This window comes from Varanus komodoensis, unplaced genomic scaffold (genome assembly GCF_004798865.1).
Source record: "Varanus komodoensis strain SLA01 unplaced genomic scaffold, ASM479886v1 scaffold71, whole genome shotgun sequence".
NCBI classification, from domain to species: Eukaryota; Metazoa; Chordata; class Lepidosauria; order Squamata; family Varanidae; genus Varanus; species Varanus komodoensis.
In genome coordinates this window covers 250,817-267,939 of record NW_025336360.1, presented here as the reverse complement: position 1 = coordinate 267,939, position 17,123 = coordinate 250,817, and the positions used below count along the sequence as shown (strand labels likewise).

Sequence of the window (17,123 nt, the reverse complement as noted above, 5' to 3'; positions counted from 1 at the left end):
CCCACTCAGTCATGATTCTTCCTGGGTGACTTCGGGCCGGTCAGATTCTCAGCCCAGCCTAGCTCACAGGGATGTTGTGGTGGGGAGAGGATTGCGAGGGAGAGAATCGAGGTCCTTGGAAGGAATCAAAAATCAGTGCATAAGTCAAACGAATAAATAAAACCTGTGTTCCTGCCTCCAGGGGCTTCACAAGAAAGATCCAGCATTGTGCCCGTGAAGCCATTTAACGATGAACTGAAGCACCACCACTGCGCAAAATGGATATTCCCATCCCCTTCTTTGGGACCGCAGGTGGCGCAGTGGTTTAAACCGCTGTGCTGCTGGGCTGGTAGATCGAAAGGTTGCCAGTTCGAATTTGCACAATGGGGTGAGTTCCTGTTGCTCCGTCCCAGCTCCTGCCAACCTTGCAGTTCGAAATCCAAGTAGATAAAAAGGTACCACTTCAGTGGGCAGGTAACAGCGTTCTGTGCACCTCGGTGTTCAGTCATGCCGGCCACATGGCCACGGAGACCGTCTGCGGACAAACGCTGGCTCCCTCGTCCAGGAAATGGGGATGAGCACTGCCCCCACGAGTCAGGCATGACTGGACATAATGTCAAGGAGATATCTTTACCTTTACCTTTTATCCTCTTCTTATAACTCTTGGCCATTGCAGCTTCTGGCCCGTCACAAGCTCAAGTCTCCACCCATCCATGCCAGGAGCCCATTTCTGCATTGAATGATCTCATCCTGCCGCTGAGTGATCCCTCCAGATCAATGTTCTTTATTAGCAGGGTGCAGCACACAAGGGATTTCACAGTTACACAACCACGGGCAACCCATGCTCCGCTTCTCAGAACAACTCCACCCACTGCAAATCCATTCTCCAAACAAAAGCGAGCACACCTTCTCGTGCAGGTGATCCGAATTTTTATGTCAGTGTTCTCACAATCCTCCCCTTCACAATCCCGAAGCCTTTCAGGACATGTGCAGCCCAGGGGTGTAGTGTTCACCTAGCCCTTCTTACCAGCCTGGTGCAGAACCGTCTCCAGCAAGCAAGCCAGACTCCCCCTTGCATCTGCAAGGCACACAGCTACTCATCTAGGCAAGACGCTCACGAGCAAGAGAGCCCACACTTGGGTCCTAAATATGGGACTGCACAAAGCAAGGGAGGAATCACACAATCTTCCCTTCTGCCCCAGCTTCCGTCGTGGTGTGTAGGTGTGAGGAAGCAGTGCCTCTGGGACATGGAGGTGGCTTGGTCATCCCTAGTAATGCTTGCTGCCTGGCGCTCAGTTCGTCTATAGGAATGGATTAACATTCTCTCCCATTCTCTCTCTCTCTCTCTCTCTCATTGTTTCAAGATTGGCCCTAGTTCAGAACTTGTGCATGCTGAGAACGTGAGTTGCAGCATGTCCCAGTAACATGATCCCGGTTTCTGTGTCATGAGGGATTAGCACTTCCCCGAAGATGCCACGCCTCGGTGGGTCGTGGAATGCCTGGGGCGTGCCTCGTGGTGGTGTCCAGGTGGGCAGCTGGATGCAGTCCATCCCCTGGGAGCCAGGGAGTTACTTCAGAGGAAAGACCAACGTGATGAAGTCATGGGCTTCTCTCCCCGTCCGCCTTTCTGCAGCCTGCTCACCGGGGAGCGGGCTGTGTGGCTGCAGGGCTTCCGAGCAGAAAACGGCGATCCGGCAGCGATCACTTAACTGTAGAACACGGGCTTCCGGTGGATTCGCAGGACGTTGTAAGTGTTCAGGCCGGGAGCATCAAAGCCCGGGGACAAGCCCTTCCGGTCGAAAGGGTAGAAATTAAACAGCTGCCCATCCTGGGTCTCCAGGGAAACTGAGGCTGATCCCAAGCGCAGGGTGCATGGAAATTCCTTATCAAGCACCACCTGGAAGACACGGTCCTCGAGGTGGTGCAATCTGATGGTCCGATAGTTCTCGGGGATCAGCTCCTCGATGTGCGGCCCAAACTGCTGCATGACAAGGACCCCGGCTCCACCAACCTTGATCTCGTAGAAAGTCAGGTTGGAGTAGGTGTAGTAGCCAATGTAGGGGGTGGGACTCGGGGGAGGACTGAGGTTCTTCTCCGCTTCACGGAAGGCGGATTCCATGGCAGGGATCAGGTGCTCATACGTCTGGGCAACAATGTCTCCTCCGGCAGGGCGAGGACCAGCCATCAGCACGATGAAGCTCAAGCGGAGCTTGGGGACCAGGGAGAAGGTGGCCGAGTAGCCATCCAGGTCGCCATCTTTCCTGATGATGTCATAGCCCAGCTGCTCGTTGATCTCCCAGGGGGTGCCGGTCTTGTTGGCAAAGTACTCGCTGGAGCACTTGAAGAGGGGCGTCAACATGGTCTTGACGGTGTCAGGCTCCAGGAGACGCCGGTGGTAAGTGCCCAGGATCACCATGGCCAGCTTGGCCAGGTCAGCCGCTGTGGAGTACATCTGTCCAGAGGGCCTGTACCAGCCCAGGTCATAGAGGGGAGCAGGTTGTCCGCTGCTGTAGAAGCCAACAGCCATCTGAGAACGGATGGGAGGTGTGATGTCAAAGCCTGTGTCCTCCATCCCCAGACGGTCGAGAATATTCTCTGAGACCCATCGCTGGTACTCGCCTTCAGCAGCATGTTCAGCAAGCACATGCGCCATCAGCGAGAAAGCCAAGTTGCTGTAATGGCACCTAGAAGAGTGAAGGTGGAAACAGGTATTTTTCCCCCCTCAAGGTATCCACCAGCCTAGAAAATCTGACCTCTCTGCACCGGGACACAGATCTGCTTCACATGATGCAGCAGTCAGAACCCAAGACACTTCTGAAGGGTGGGTTCTCTTTCATGAGCAAGCCACTCTGAGAATCCGCAACCCCATTGGGTTGTTGCTTTGTCTAAGCCTGGTAGGGCAGCTTCCTCGTGAGGCAAAACCTTTCAGATCCATGTTTTCCACCTTGCCAGTGCCGGCCCTTCTACCAGTGCTGAAATGACTCTTCGGAAGGACCATCACTCACTCGCGTTCCCTGCCCCCCGAGTCTCAGAAAGGTGAAACTGGGGTCATACATTTTGGCCCTTGCAAAACATGCTTTTCAAAAAAATAAAAATAAATAAAGGGCTGTCAGTTCTTTGCAAGTCCTCAGATCACTGGTAAAGGACAAACACATGGTGCAAATCCAGGAGACATTTTGGACTAGTTGTAGCTGCTCTGAAAAGAGGGAAGGAGCAAGAATCTCCCCGTTTTGGAGGAATTGCAGACTTGGCAAAGTACGGAAAAGATGGACTGTGCGAAGAAGTGGTAGTTTAACCACCAAATCAAGAGCATTATTAAGGTGCCAAGGAGGGCATAATAAAACATTTTTATTTAAATGGTATTTTAAAAATTAGTATTTTTAATGGTTTTTAACAGTTGCTTTTGATTTATTTGGTTTGGTTTGATTTACTTTTGATTATTTATTGTATTATGTATTGTTTATTGATTGTTTTTATTGAGATTTGTATTATTTTTGTTTTTTATATTGATACTTCCGCAAGCTGTCCTGAGGCTGCAGCAAAGGACGGCAAGTAAATATTTTACTAAAATAAAATAATAGAAGGTACATCTTCTTTCTCTCTAGGTATAGATCAATACAAATAAATAATGAGAATCGCAAAAAGATGATCATCCAAGACTTCCCAATACAAGGGCTCTCCTTAAAGAATGAAGGTAGGTTCCTGAAGGACGTGGGATGGAGGACCATTTTGGTAGTGTTCCCAGAAATGATCTTGTGGCACTAGTGATCTGTGAGTCACGTCCACTCACGTGCACATGCCACTGGCACCAGCGTGTGATGCGCAAACTGAGCTGCTTCTATGGTGGAAACAATGGTGGGAACCCTCCTTGAAGGAAGTACGGAGGGTGTCCCCCCCAAGCAGGGCCTTCTCCTCAGTGGCACCCAGACCATGGAATGCGCTCCCCAGAGAGGCCTGCCTGGCACTGATGTTACACTCCTTCCGGCGCCAGGTAACAACCTTTTCATTTAACCATCATTTTAGTAATTGAGGGTTGTAGATGTTTTAAGATTTTTTTTAGTTCTCGGTTCTCACAGTCGCATTTTCTATTTTTTCTTCCTTTTCTTTTTAGTTGGTAATGTTCAGTTTATATGCTTTTAATAATTGTGGTTTTATTATTGTATGATTTTAATTTTATACTATGTAAGCCATCCCGAGCGCTTATGTGGAAGGATGGGATACAAATGTTTGAAATAACTAAATAATAAGCTTCCGTTTTGCCGATTTCCATCTATAGCTTCCACATTCAACGGCCAAATTAGATTTAAATTCCCATTTGAAAAACAAGCACACAAAAGAACACAAACACAATCCTTGTTATGTATCTCCCCCTTGTTTTTCCTGGATCAGGAGGCACAGCCAGGGTCATTTTGTCTCTCAGAAGATATTGAAAGAAGAGTGGGATCTGCTAAGCTGCTTTGAAGATTTCCCACAGTGGAAGCATTTAAATGCCATCAGGTGTCAAAGCTAGGCTCCGTCTACGGTGTTTGTCGTGAATCCAGGAATGGAGAGGACCTGCTAAACCCCTACGCAGGGCTCATTCCCTTCAGGCCTTCTCCTGAGCTAGGAAACTAGGGAGAATGAAGCGCTCCAAGAGCTGCTGCCATGTAGCCTCATGGAGCTGGAGCTGACTTCCAAGGTCATCTAGTCCACCCCATGCCTCGCAGGAGGTGTGCTCACCTGGTTCCTGGGTCATTCACAAGGACATCATCCTTCAGGAGGGCCAGTGCTTCTTGGGTGGTTCCCTTCCATAACAGAGTCGTGGAGCGCAGCCGCCTGGGCAAACCTGCAACCACCAGAGAGAAGTCATTTTCTTGTCCCCTGCTACCTTTCCAGAGAAGAGAGGCGCTGTCTCTTGCTGAATCTGGAGGGGTGAGAGCAGTTCCAGGGGCTTGGAGCAGCCATGGTTCTAGGGGATGTGTGGTTGGATGGTCTGGGGATGCCAGGAGAGTCCGGATTCCATGGCACATACCTGGAGAGAATTTTCAGATCAGGGCAGGCTCTGACCCCCTCTGGAATCAAATTCATTCAGGTGTATCAAATCAGAGCCAGTGGTATTTATAGCTCAGGACTGTCAGATCAGGAAGTCAACCAGACAGCTACCTTTAGCTAGCACACTAAGGTGTGTTTCTCAGATTTAGCAAACTTAGGTCCCCTTGCGGAATGCAACAAACCTTCAAGGATACTGCACAAAGGGCCCTCTTCAGATGACTTCACTGGAATTCACAGACTCTTGAAATGCTAGAAGGGACCAATCAGGCCACTGGTCCCAACCAATGGTGGGAACACTACACCCTTCCTAGAACCATGGAGTAGTAGAGCTGGAAGGGGCCAGGAAGGCCATCAAGTCCACCCCCCTGCTGTTGCAGGACACCAAGTCACACCATCCCACTCAAGTGGCTGTCCAGCTTCATTTTGGATGCCTCCAGTGTGGGAGAGACCCCCCACCTCTCCAGGCAACTGGTCCCACTGTTGTATTGCTCTGACAGGGAGGAAGCTTTTCCTGATATCCAGCCTGAATCTGGGTTGCCTCAACTTGACCTGATTATTCCATGTCCTACACTCTGGTTTCAGTGAGAAGAGATCTTGTCCTTCCTCTTTGTGACAACCTTTGAGGCACTTATAGAGGAATAAGAAGTAGAGCTTGAGTAGAACTTGACAAAGACTAGGACCATCTTCAATGCCCTGCTGTCAAAAGTCTTCTATTATATTCGGGATTTAGTGGGGCTACCCCAAACAGTGGGCAGTTTCCATCAGCGAGTGACCAAGGTCGGAAAAGGCTGCACAGGAAGTTCTTATGCAATGCTGGCAAGAAGAATCATTCCAAATGGTGGCCGACCGGCCAAACCAGTTCCTTCGGGTCTTCCGGATTTGTCCAGCGATTAGTCATGTGGACTTGTCCTTGGGCTAGATTTTCATATCCAGGACAGGAGAAGGCTGTATGCACAAGGGAGCGGGGGGGGGGGGTGGAACATTTCTGCAGAAAATATACCATTTCCACAGAAAAGGAGGAGAGGGAGGTCCTTTCTCCTCAGTGCCCTCTGCCAGTATCTCCAAGGTTGTGGAGTTGCTCTCTACTGAACCCAGCCTGTGAGCATTCAGCTCAAAGTCTGAAAGGCCCCCTGCCCTTCTGGCGCACCCAGAGAAGGGCAAAACTCCCCCAGGCTCTTGCTGACTGCAGAGAGAGTCAGAAGCAGGCATGGTTCAATCTATCAGGTTGCCAGAGATGGAGCAGGAAATGCTCCCTCCCAGAGTCCAGAGGCAAAATCTTCGAGGCAAAGTTATTTGAGCACTCCTGCCCTCTCCATGTAACTGTGGTTCAGGACTTGGTTATTTGAAAGAGCGTCTCCTTCCCTATGTGCCTGCCCACCTCCCAAGGTCTGGGTTGGAAGTCCTTCTGCAGGACACTTCTCTGAAGGAGGTTAAACAAATAACCAAAAGCAACAACGAATTGTCCTTTCATGAAGCATGCACCTCACTCCACTTTAAAGCCAGCCAGCCCAACTTCTGAATGAGAGAGCCAGACAGACACTTTCACCGGAGTACACATGGCGAGCACACACACCGTGGTGGCACCCATGCGCAGGCCCTTACCGGAGAGCTGGCTGGCCATTCTCCGCAGGGTCACAGGAGACGGCTTGAGAGGCAGCGCCCCCTTCTCCAGGAAGATAAGCCCATCCGTGGAGTACCGCTGCTCAGGCTCTTTGAGCCGCCCCAGCGGGTTCTTGATCGAGAAGCTCTGGACGTAGCGTTCTAGCGGGTCATCCAGTGAGGTCACCTTCCCTTCCTCCCACAGCTTGTACAGCATGATGGTGGGAAAGATCTTGGAGACACTCGCAATTCTTCCCCATGCAAGGACACAGGCAACGCATCATTAGCTGGAACGACTGTTCTCAAACATCCCCCCCCCCCCCACACACTGTGAATGACTTGACTTTGGGGGGAGTTCTACAGATCAATTTGAGAATTTCCTTTCTGCCCCCCTTTTGCCCAAGTTGCTTAAGCAGAAACCATCAAGGCAGGGTGACATTTCATTTTGGTTTAAGATGTATCTTTGCTGCTATTTGGGGTGTGGTTTTCCCATTCTTTCGGGGGGGTCTTAATGTGAATTACCAGTGAATCATTTAATGCTGGTGTCTCTTTTATTAATATTTGGGTCACCCTGATAAAATTTATAGTGGGGGTCTTAAGAGTTGTGATATTTTCAAGGATATTGCATGCTAAATTCCTGGAATGAGCCTTGGCACCTTCATTCCTATGTATTTTCTTCTTTTTAATGTACGTTCTGAAAATAAAAAGGATTTGGCAAAAGTCCTGATATTTTGTAACTGCTACTTAACTATCTTACTGATGTTGCTTTTCTGGGAATGAAATGGGGTTGCATGACAGCAGGCCATGGAGGGGCAGGACTGGCGAACTGTGGCATTCACATGTTCATACAGAACCCCGTCTCAATCTCAGTCTGTATTTATTCTAACAAATGCTCCCAAATGCATCTAAATACCAATGCATTTTTCACAAAACACATTTTTGTACACATTCTCCTGAAATACACCTTTTTGTCCTTAAATGTTGTTCATAGTTTGGGATTTCTTTTCAACTGAGAAATCAGCTACATCCCAATTTATGCATTCTGCCGGGAAGTGAATCAGGCTTAATGGTGTAAGAAAAACAAATTTGCAAGCAGCTCTGTTGTGAATGTGTCTGCGCATGTAAAGGAGGGGCAGGTATGGAAGCAAGAGAAGGCAGCATGGACTCAGAAGGTTCTGTACTCCCCAGCACGCATGACTCTGCAGGTCTCCACATTTCTACTGGGAGTGTCCTGCACTGAGCGTAGGAACAGACTAAATGGTCTACTAAAGTCTCTGCAACGATGGGTCTTAAATTGAGAAGTTCTTCATTATCACCTCTTTATTTAAACCTGTACACTAGAGAGCATAAGGAGGGCCAGGTTTGCCATGGGACAAGAACCTGGGGTCCCACAAAGTGTTGAGGAACACAGATGACAATGAGGTTCAGGCACCATGTTCTAGGGCAGGACTGCTGGGACCTCTTCCCATGAAATCCCAGCTAGAGGATGAGGCCAAACCAGCATCCCTAGACTTGAGCTTACTGAAGCACCTTCTGCCTTGTAGCTAGAGGAATCAGAATTGGACATGGGCTCTTCAGGGCCTTCAAGGCTCAGACAGCTTTGGAAGCCTCATTCCTTAGGTCCTCCAGAAGGTTGCATTGGGAGCTTTCCATGGTCCTGAAGCTGCTTCAATGGCCCTACCTTGATTTTTACTCCACCTGCCTTGATGTGTTGCCAGTTTCAAGCCTGGACGAACAAGTCACTGCTTGCTGGGCCCCGATATCTAACCCAGCAACTCGTTTTCCAAAGTAGCTGATCTTTGGAGCTGACCTTCAAGAAGCCCGCAATAGGATAGGAACACAATTACCCTCCTTCACAAACTACTCTCAGCAGCTGGTGCTCAGTGGCCAGTCTCCCCTTGACAGGGTGGAGCAGCATCTCCCGCATGAGCAACAGCTAATGCCTGACCAATCCCTCAGGGAATCGGCATGGTATGTATGAGGCCGTACAGGGTGAGATGCGGGAGCCGGATGAGATGCGGGCTCACCTGTAGATGGTGTACTCATTTGGGATGCCAGAGAAGGGGTCGGAGCCATTGCGTTTCCCAAAGTTGCCCGTCCACAGCACCGTGTCGTTGTAGATGACAATGGCCGACAGGGTTGGCAGGCCAGGGCTGTGGATTTTCTGGCGAAGAAGCGTGTCCACCTGCAGCAAAGGTGGGATTGGGAAGAAATCACAGGCTTGCTCTGTGCTACCAGAGATGGCTGCTTGGGGCAAGAAGCACATCTTCAGGCAGTCAAAGATGAGGAACCAGAGAAGCAATGAGGTTCAGGCAAAAACACAGTGCGAAGGGCAGGCCAAAGTTCAGACACCGGTGAGATGGACAAGCATAGGAGCAAGGCAAGGTCAGAAAGTGTGGAGTCAGGTCGCTGGGCAGGCAGGGGCACGCTGGAGACAAGGACAAAACAGAGCGGAGCTCAACAACGGTTTGCACATCACTGGAAGTGACAGCACAGCTTCATTCTGCACAGTTTGGATCTCACCTGGAGTCCCAAACCCGCCATGCGGCTCGCTGCTCAACTTACCTTTTCCAGAGCATCCTTCAGGATTGGGATTGGGTGGTCCAGAGGGACGGGATCCGGGAAACGGGGGCACATCTGCACTGCTTCTGGCTTGACCTCCATCACTGCTGGGCCTGGGAACAAACCCAGATGGATTGTGTTTGTCAAAGAATACCGTTTTATACTTCTGAAAGTTTGAATATACATGTATTTAAATCTGAATGTTTATACGGATTTTTAAAAAATTGTAGGTGAGTGCATGAACAGAACAGAACAGGATGGTCCAGGAAATTGACAGGGACAAGAAATAAATCAATTCACCCATCTCTGGGTTAGAAACATAGAAACAAGATGCCCATACATTCTTGATTATTCTATATTTAAACTAAGTTAACCCACATTGGGCAGTGGTTAAGTGCAGGGCTGGGCCTCCAGGGATCTGGGTTCAAGTCCCCACTCAGCCAGAGAGCTCAGACTCTCAGCCCAACCTACCTCACAGGGCCATTGTTGTGAGGATAAGATGGAGGAGAATCTGATAAGCTACCTTGCAAGAGGGAGAAAGGTGGGACATAAGGATGTATGTAATGAGGTTAATAAGTGTTTTAATGCCACATGCAGAAGGGAAATATTCCACCCCTTTTCCTTGCCTTTCTTGGCCAATCAGCTAAGTTAACGTAGGGGGAAATCCAAGGCCCCACTTTGAGTTGACAACTTCTGATCTGGATTAGCAGGTCTGGCACCTACCTGAGATGGGAACTGCACTTATCTCCACTTATGCCCTGTCTGTCAATGAAATAATGTTATAGAAACACCTTCTGTCTCGAATGAGCTCTCCTTTAGAGGAAACCAAGTCCAGGCAGAGCTTCCCCTATTCCATCTCATCCCTTGAGGAAGCAAGGGGGTATGTGCCACTAAATTTTCCCCCAAGTCTGCCAGCTCAGAATGAGCTTTCCATGTTTGCTAAGCCTTAAAGGATGCAACTTACACGTCAAAGCCATCCAGGTTGTTCTCTGGCATTCAGGAGTCACCATAACAAGGGAAGGCCTCCATAACAGGAATGCCCAGCCTGAGCTTGGACTGTTGCTCCCTGCCGGGAAGGTGGCTGTGTGTCCTCTTTTGGAGAGGACAGCCCTCAATTTGAGGGACTGCTGGAGGCTAGGTCTTGCTAGTGAAAGGCCCAGTCCTATTTAAAGGTAAAGATCCCCAAGGAGGGATCCTGGGGGCACTGAGGCTGACCATCAACCCTTGAAAGCCAGATTTCCACACGTGTATCCACACGAATGATGATCCTATGCAACACGTAAGGTCCATCCTAGTCTCTTCTTGTGTGCCTTTTTTGGCCATCCTTTCCCTCTGCACCTCAACTGGGATCAGCCAACCTTCTGCACGCGCGCTTCGTGGCAAGTACGTAGGGCAACGAGGTGGCCCCGGTGGGCACTCTGCGTGTGAGACTTACTGGGCTCCAGCTTAGGAAGGCTGTACTGCCATAGGAAGCAGCTGGTCATGGCAACGGAGAGCAGGAAGAAGACCAGCAGGACCACGTGGATCACCTTCACTTCCATGCTGGAGAGCCGGAAGAGTCTGTGCTCGCTGGAGGCCTGGTAGGAACACAGGAGAACTTCAGCACCCGCGGGAATTGCAAAGGAAGCTCAGCTCTGGAGCACTGCCTTTCATGCAGGTGACAGCTTGGAAGACAGACACACTGGAGCAATCCCAAGGAGAGGAACCGGGATGGGGAAGGGCACACGAGCCCAGCAGAAGGACTGGCTCTCCTCGGTCCCTTCTCTTCGCCTGCCTTGATTTTGGCCAGGCTGGTTTCCCAGAAACACTGTTCTCTGAGGAGGGATTTTCTTCTTCCTGAGAGACTGAATATTAATTCTTTCTAATGCTTCTCGACCATGCGGTAAAAATGGGACTGATCTCAAGCTATTTATAAACCCTTCAATCTCTAAGCATCTGCTCAGGAGGGAGTCACCGCAGCCACAGAGAAGCCCCGACTTACTTCCCCCGCCCTGAGCAACAAACGTCAGAAAGTTTCTGTGGGACTGCGGTTGCTCTTGTCATTATCAAATTACTGCCCCCTGCATACACATTTTATTTTTGCAATCCAAGGGGTACAAGCCAGACCATCTCCAGAGAGAAGCTCAGCATCCACTTAAAAATGTGTGAAAACAGACTGCTTCGCCCTAGTTGTGGGCAAAGGAAAAGGTGGAGGGTTCACCCCACGAACTTTGCAAGAATCCCAGTGATGAGCCACTGTTAGGTTCATCCACCAGCAAAAGGCACTGATTCACTGGCGGGAAACCCTTATGCAACATTAATTCCATGCTTTGCAAGCTGCTTTAAAGAAAGCAATCCTTATGCAGCACTGAAGCAGAGATGTGGAATGATAGGAAGGAGAGCTTTTCTACAGAAAGCATTTATTCTGCAGAATAAATTATTTATTCTAATTATTGAAAATAAATTATTTATTCTAAATTACTTATTCTACAGAAAGTGTTTATTCTTCCTTCCCCAGCTGCAGTTGCTATGAGTTCTGACTGTATAGCTTCTCTCCTCTAAACAGCATTTTATTTATTATGTACTATTGTATTTCAATGTATTTTATCATGTTGTAAGCCGCCCCGAGGTTTCGGCAAGGGGCGGCATAGAAATGTTATAATAATAATAATAATAATAATAATAATAATAATAATAATAATAATAATTTTCAGCTAGCTTTCTTAGGGCAGGAAAAATGCGGTATCATTTCCTAAAACAAAACAAGAAGCTTGTTCCAGTGCTTCAGCTGTGCTATTCCACTATGTCAAAGTATCCCTAGTGATTCTGGAGAGGAAAATCAGGAAAGATGCTCTTCCTGGTGTTTTTGGCTCTCACTTCTGTGACCAAATTGGAAGCAGATTCAACAAATCAACAGCCTCAGGTAGAGAAGCTCTTAATAGGATCCCACCCTGAGTCATTTTCTGATGTCTTCTCCCTGAAGTCCATTCTGGCCTGCTGCCCCTTCATCTCAAAATGAAAACGTCCACATGAAAATTTTCATTTTCTTGAAATACATTGCTGGGAATGCATTTCCTTTCCAAGTCTGCATTTCTAAGGAGGGAATCCTCGGCATGTGGAATGCTTGGGAATAAGCTTAGTTGAATAAAGAGGGGCCGAAGGAGCATGCATAAGAATGCTTGGCAAACGTCTCTCCAAGCACGCGTGTCTAACAGAGCAATCCTATCTGTGCTGCCATGTATATGCATAGGCAGAATGTGTCACGGAGCCGCCGAGTTCCGTCGGGCTGGCTTCCTGGGAAGCACAGATTCCAGACAAAATGTATGAAATGCATTCATTCTGCCAGCTGCAGCCCACAAGGAAACGGCCTCCCCCCACCCCTTTGTCATAATTCTCCTTTAAAAAAAGGGGGAAAAAAAGCTTTGTTTTGAATCCAGTGGGAGTTTTCCCCAAATCTAACTGCCATTCATGCTATTCTGTGTCTCATGTTTATACATACACCTATGTACTCTAATGAATGTGTAGTGTGGATAGATGTGTACTTGAGCACCTTAGCCAGAACGCCAAGCTCTACTTGGCTTTATCATGCTCACTTTTAGAGGGAGCCCTAAAGAAAAGGGGATTTCTGGCAAAGGAAAAATGCCCAAGCCAGTGCCACTAAATTTGGGAGCCCTGCCCAGATGGCACTGCTGATGAGATCTTCTGCATGATCCCGGAAGAATCTTAACACCAACAAGCTGGTTAAAATGCCACTAAACCTGAATTACTCCTGCCTAGGTGTTCCTTCTGTTTCTATTCCATACAACCATAGAACCAGAGTGAGTCAGAAGGGGTCTCCTGGGCCATCTAGTCTGACCCCTGGCTCCAGCCAGCTCCACTCATGACATGGCCACCATGTGCATGTCCAGCCTCTCCTTGAACACCCGCACCCATGGGGCCTCAACCACCTCCTGTGGAAGCCCAGTCCACACCCTCGGGGTCCTGACTGTCAGGAAGTGCTTCCTGGCACCCACCCTAAATCTTGGTTCCCTGAGTTTGGCTCCACTGGAACACATCCTGCCCTCCACTGCAGGGGAAAAAAGGTCTCTACCCACCTCTGCATGGCCCCCCCTCATGTGCCTGTATGTCGCCAGCAGATCCCCTCTGAGTCTCCTCTTATCCAGCCTGAAGAGACCCAGCTCCCTCCGTCTCTCCTCATATGGGCTCCCCTGCAAACCAGCCACCAACCTTGTGGCCCTGAGCTGCACTGACTCTAACCTTGCTATATCCCTCTTGTAATGGGGGGGGGGGGGGCAGAACCGAGCACAATGCTCCAGCTGCGGGCTCACCAGAGTTGTATAGAGTGGCAGTAATACCCCCCTCGATCTAGAAGCCATGCTTCTGCCTGTAGAAAGGTAGCCTGTCTCTCACTCAGGACTAGATGCTTAGAAAGAGTCGCCCAATCCTGTGGAGAAGGCAGGGGAGCAAGGTGGGAAAAGTTCTTGTCTGATTTGAGGTTACCTAGTGGAAATCCTCCTTTGGGAGGAGGAGGAGGGGTTTTGGGATGGGAGGGAGGGCAGATGTGACAGAAGTGCTGGAGAATGTCTCTCTCATTCCTGCCACCTGGGTCTCAAGGAGCAGAAGCCCCCCGAGGGTGGAGTCAGCAACTTTACTGGAAGGCAGGGATGGAGGTGAAGATTCAGGTTGGATTCAACTCTTGGCATGGGCAGATGCGTCTCCCTCAGCTTTAGCAGAAAGCTAAATCAGAGAAGTTTCCACAAAAGGACTGCACTTCAGAGGGTCTGTTGTGAGTTTGATGGGTTTTTTCTTGAGTTTGATAAAGAGAAAGAGGGGGAGGGACCAATGCATGGCAGAAGCTTTGCTGCATGCATTCAAGAATGCGAACCCAAGCCGACCGTGAAAATCTCATCCCAAGTCGTCTTCCCAGCTTCTACCTAAAAGGTAAAAGAGCCTTTTATTCAAGAAAGCTTGGAAGGGAAAGTTAAGGAGAAGGACTCCATTAGCAATACAGCCTGAAGCTTTCTTCTTGGAGGGCAGTCCTCTTAAGTTCACTAAGACTTAATACCAGGTGGTGTATAGAATCACAGCTTCAGTCCTTCCATTAAAAGCATAATTGTGGAACGTCTAAGGGAACATCTCCTTCCATTCAAGCGTGCCGGGACCTTGGGATCATCCGTGGCGGTCCTCCTCTGAAAGCCCTCCTTGCAAGAGGTGAGGAGGATGAGGAAGAAGAAGAGGAAGAGGAGGAGGAGGGTCTTTTCCGCTACAGCACCCCAATTGTGGAACTCAGTCCCCAGAGAATCATTCCTTCTGGCACCAGGCCAAAACTATTTGCCCAGTTTTTCAATTGTTAACGGGTATGTTAATTATTTTATATCAAGTACTGACACTAAGAGGTTTTTAATTGTTTATTTGCTGATTAAATAGTTTTAAAATGTGTGTATGTGTAAATGGCCATGAGGTTTTTAATGAATGATGACGGAGCATGGGGTCTAGGGAAGAACCAGCTTGAGCTCTGCCCACTCCTGACCTATGCTAAAAACCCCTCCAGCTTGTCTCCCTCATTTTTATTCTCAGCAGAGCAGCCTTCAGCCCAGCCAACGAACAGCTTGAAGGAACCACCATAAATGGAGAACAAAGGGGCAGACTTGACCTCCTTCTCGGGGGTCGTTCCCAGATGACATCAGATTGCGCCATCCAGAGGACGGGTTCAACCCCACTTCCCACCCACTGTTGCCGCCATCTTACCCGGAGCTGGAGACCCTCCATGGCTTCTTAGAGACTTTCCCTCATGGCATTCGCAGCAGCCTCTGAATATCTGGGGATCCTGCAAAAGCAGTAGGACTGGTTAAGCAAGCGGTCACGTTCCTTGGCGATCCACAGGATGGGAGATCTGTGGGCAGGGTGGGAATGACACAGGTGGATCCCACAGCCACTCATAAAATTGCTGTGTCTCTCAGCACTCTTCTTCCCGGGGTTCCCGCACTTCCAGAGCCCTCCCTATTCCAAAAAATTAAAAAAAGCTCCAATGCATGCAATCTTGGTAGTGGGACAACTGCAAGACTGTCCACCTTTCCAGTTCTTTTCTTCTGGAGCTTAAGGTTTGGAAATGGCATGGATCTGTCCGACAAAGAGCACCACGTCCTGCCCTGCAAACAATCCCACCACCTGAGAGACACAGGTGCCCATCTTGTATCCCCTTCCCCCCAGGAGGTCTAACATTTAGCTCCCTGATGCAGCAAGAGGTGCCATCTCGTCCTTACCAGCCTTCCTGCTCCTGCTTTGCACGCCTGGGCAGTGCTGTCTGAGAGCTGAGGGCTTCTTGCCCGCTGATGATGTTAAAAGGGCCGGCGGAGCACTAATCCTGCCTGCCCCAGATTATCGCCTTGGCAATGCAGGATGTGGAACATCTGGTCTGGGATGGAGGAGGCCCAAATGCAGCCCGGGGCTTCCAGGGCCAGAAGTTTAGGAAGGTTTAAGTGTTTGTGGGATACGCAAGGTTGAATAGCGCAGCTGTCGGGCTGTGCCTGCCCTCTCTTGTGGTGTGCTGTTCCCGGAGGGGAAATGGGTTAATCAGGGCACAGAGGAAAAGGGTGGAGAGGGCTCTGGAGACAGACAGACTTTCCTGCAAGGGTATGAACCAGGCAGTAAGCTTGTAACACTTCTACTCCCTAACAGGACTTCCCACTTTGCTGCGGGCTCAGTTCCGACAACCCAGCAACAGCCCAGTCAAGAGGGTGAGTGTTCTTTCAGTTTTAGGAGCAGAAGGAAGAAGGATAAAAGCCCTACCAGCTGTTCTCAGCACTTTTTGGAAATGGAGTGCCACATCCTCAGCATCAGAACTGCCAGGCTGTGCATTGTCTGGTAACTCAACATGCAGAATCGGTTCTGTGTTTCACTGGAACCCAGGATCCACCGGAAGGAAGAGCTGGTGCATTGGGATGAAAGAAAATGGCAAAGGGCGAAGGAGGGTGCATTTGGGTTGGATGGATTGTGACTGCAGTACAGATTGGAATGCAGGCATCCTTCAAACGGTGCACTTTGCCCAATTCCGTGATGCAGCTCTCAGCTGCAAAATGGTGCATAAAAAGTCAATTTTGGGGAAACCGTTTTGCGCAGTTTAGGGGTTTCCTGCGTCCGTGGGGCTTCTCACCCATTACAGCGTTGCTTTCCAGGGTATAGGAGCTATCCGTGGTGCTGATTTCCCTCCTCACATCGCTCCAGTATCATGAAGCACCGCGGATGGCTCCCATGAAGCTGGGAAGAAAACGTGCAAGGGACCGCCCCTATGGTCACAGAGACACCCTCCCCACTGACAAAGGTGTGCGTCAGGAAAAATAATTTTCCAAAAGTAACACTCCATGTGCAATAGGCAAAACCGCATGCCCAGAATGAAGACATTAGGAGAAATCTGCACAGAAGCCCTTGTGGATTTTCATGGACGTGTGCATGCACATGCGTGGTTGAAATCCTCAAAGTTTGGCATCAGCCTAACTTCAAACTGGGCAAAGTCTCGAAGGATAGGCAAAGTGAGAAACCAGGAGGAACCGAAAATGCCAAATTGGTCCATCCGCATGTTCGAGCGATTGGGGAAACGTCTCTTCTCTTTTGATGTCAGGATGGAGCCCCCGCAGTGGCTGGTGGGCTGTGACCAGGACAACATCTTCTATTACAATCGTCACACAACCCAGAATGGACACTCAGGGCATTGTTCCATTCAATTACACAATCCTCCTCTAGCTATTCTGGGCTTCGGTCCTGAGCAGGTGGCAGCCTTGCTTCTTGCTCCTCCAACCCTCTGTTGCATATATTTGCTTATATTAAGTCATTTCATGGACTTGAACAGAGACTACCATAAAAAGATAACTGCATCCTCAGTGTTGATTTGGTGTAGGATGTTGCATATTTCATGGAATGCAGCTGATTTACAGAGAAATGTTTAAGAGGATGTATAAAGATCAAGGGATTATAAA

General features: G+C 49.2%; 1 protein-coding gene across 1 annotated transcript; it reads right to left on the bottom strand.

The window, feature by feature from the left end:
* Nucleotides 1–1,684: 1,684 nt before the first annotated feature.
* On the bottom strand, nucleotides 1,685–14,919 carry LACTBL1 (lactamase beta like 1). Its single transcript, XM_044452292.1, has 7 exons — nucleotides 14,899–14,919; nucleotides 10,607–10,748; nucleotides 9,175–9,284; nucleotides 8,637–8,794; nucleotides 6,613–6,860; nucleotides 4,699–4,804; nucleotides 1,685–2,663 (listed from the first exon to the last, which is right to left on the bottom strand). The coding sequence occupies exons 1-7, from the start codon at nucleotides 14,917–14,919 to the stop codon at nucleotides 1,685–1,687; spliced, it is 1,764 nt and encodes a 587-aa protein (XP_044308227.1).
* Nucleotides 14,920–17,123: the final 2,204 nt, after the last annotated feature.

Coding starts and splice junctions, on each gene's coding strand:
- LACTBL1 (XM_044452292.1), bottom strand. CDS start 14,919: ATGGAGGGTCTCCAGCTCCGG. Junction 9,285..10,606: donor CCTTCCTAAGCTGGAGCCCA/GTAAGTCTCACA, acceptor GTTTGTTCCCAG/GCCCAGCAGTGATGGAGGTC. Junction 8,795..9,174: donor TGAAGGATGCTCTGGAAAAG/GTAAGTTGAGCA, acceptor CCTTTGCTGCAG/GTGGACACGCTTCTTCGCCA.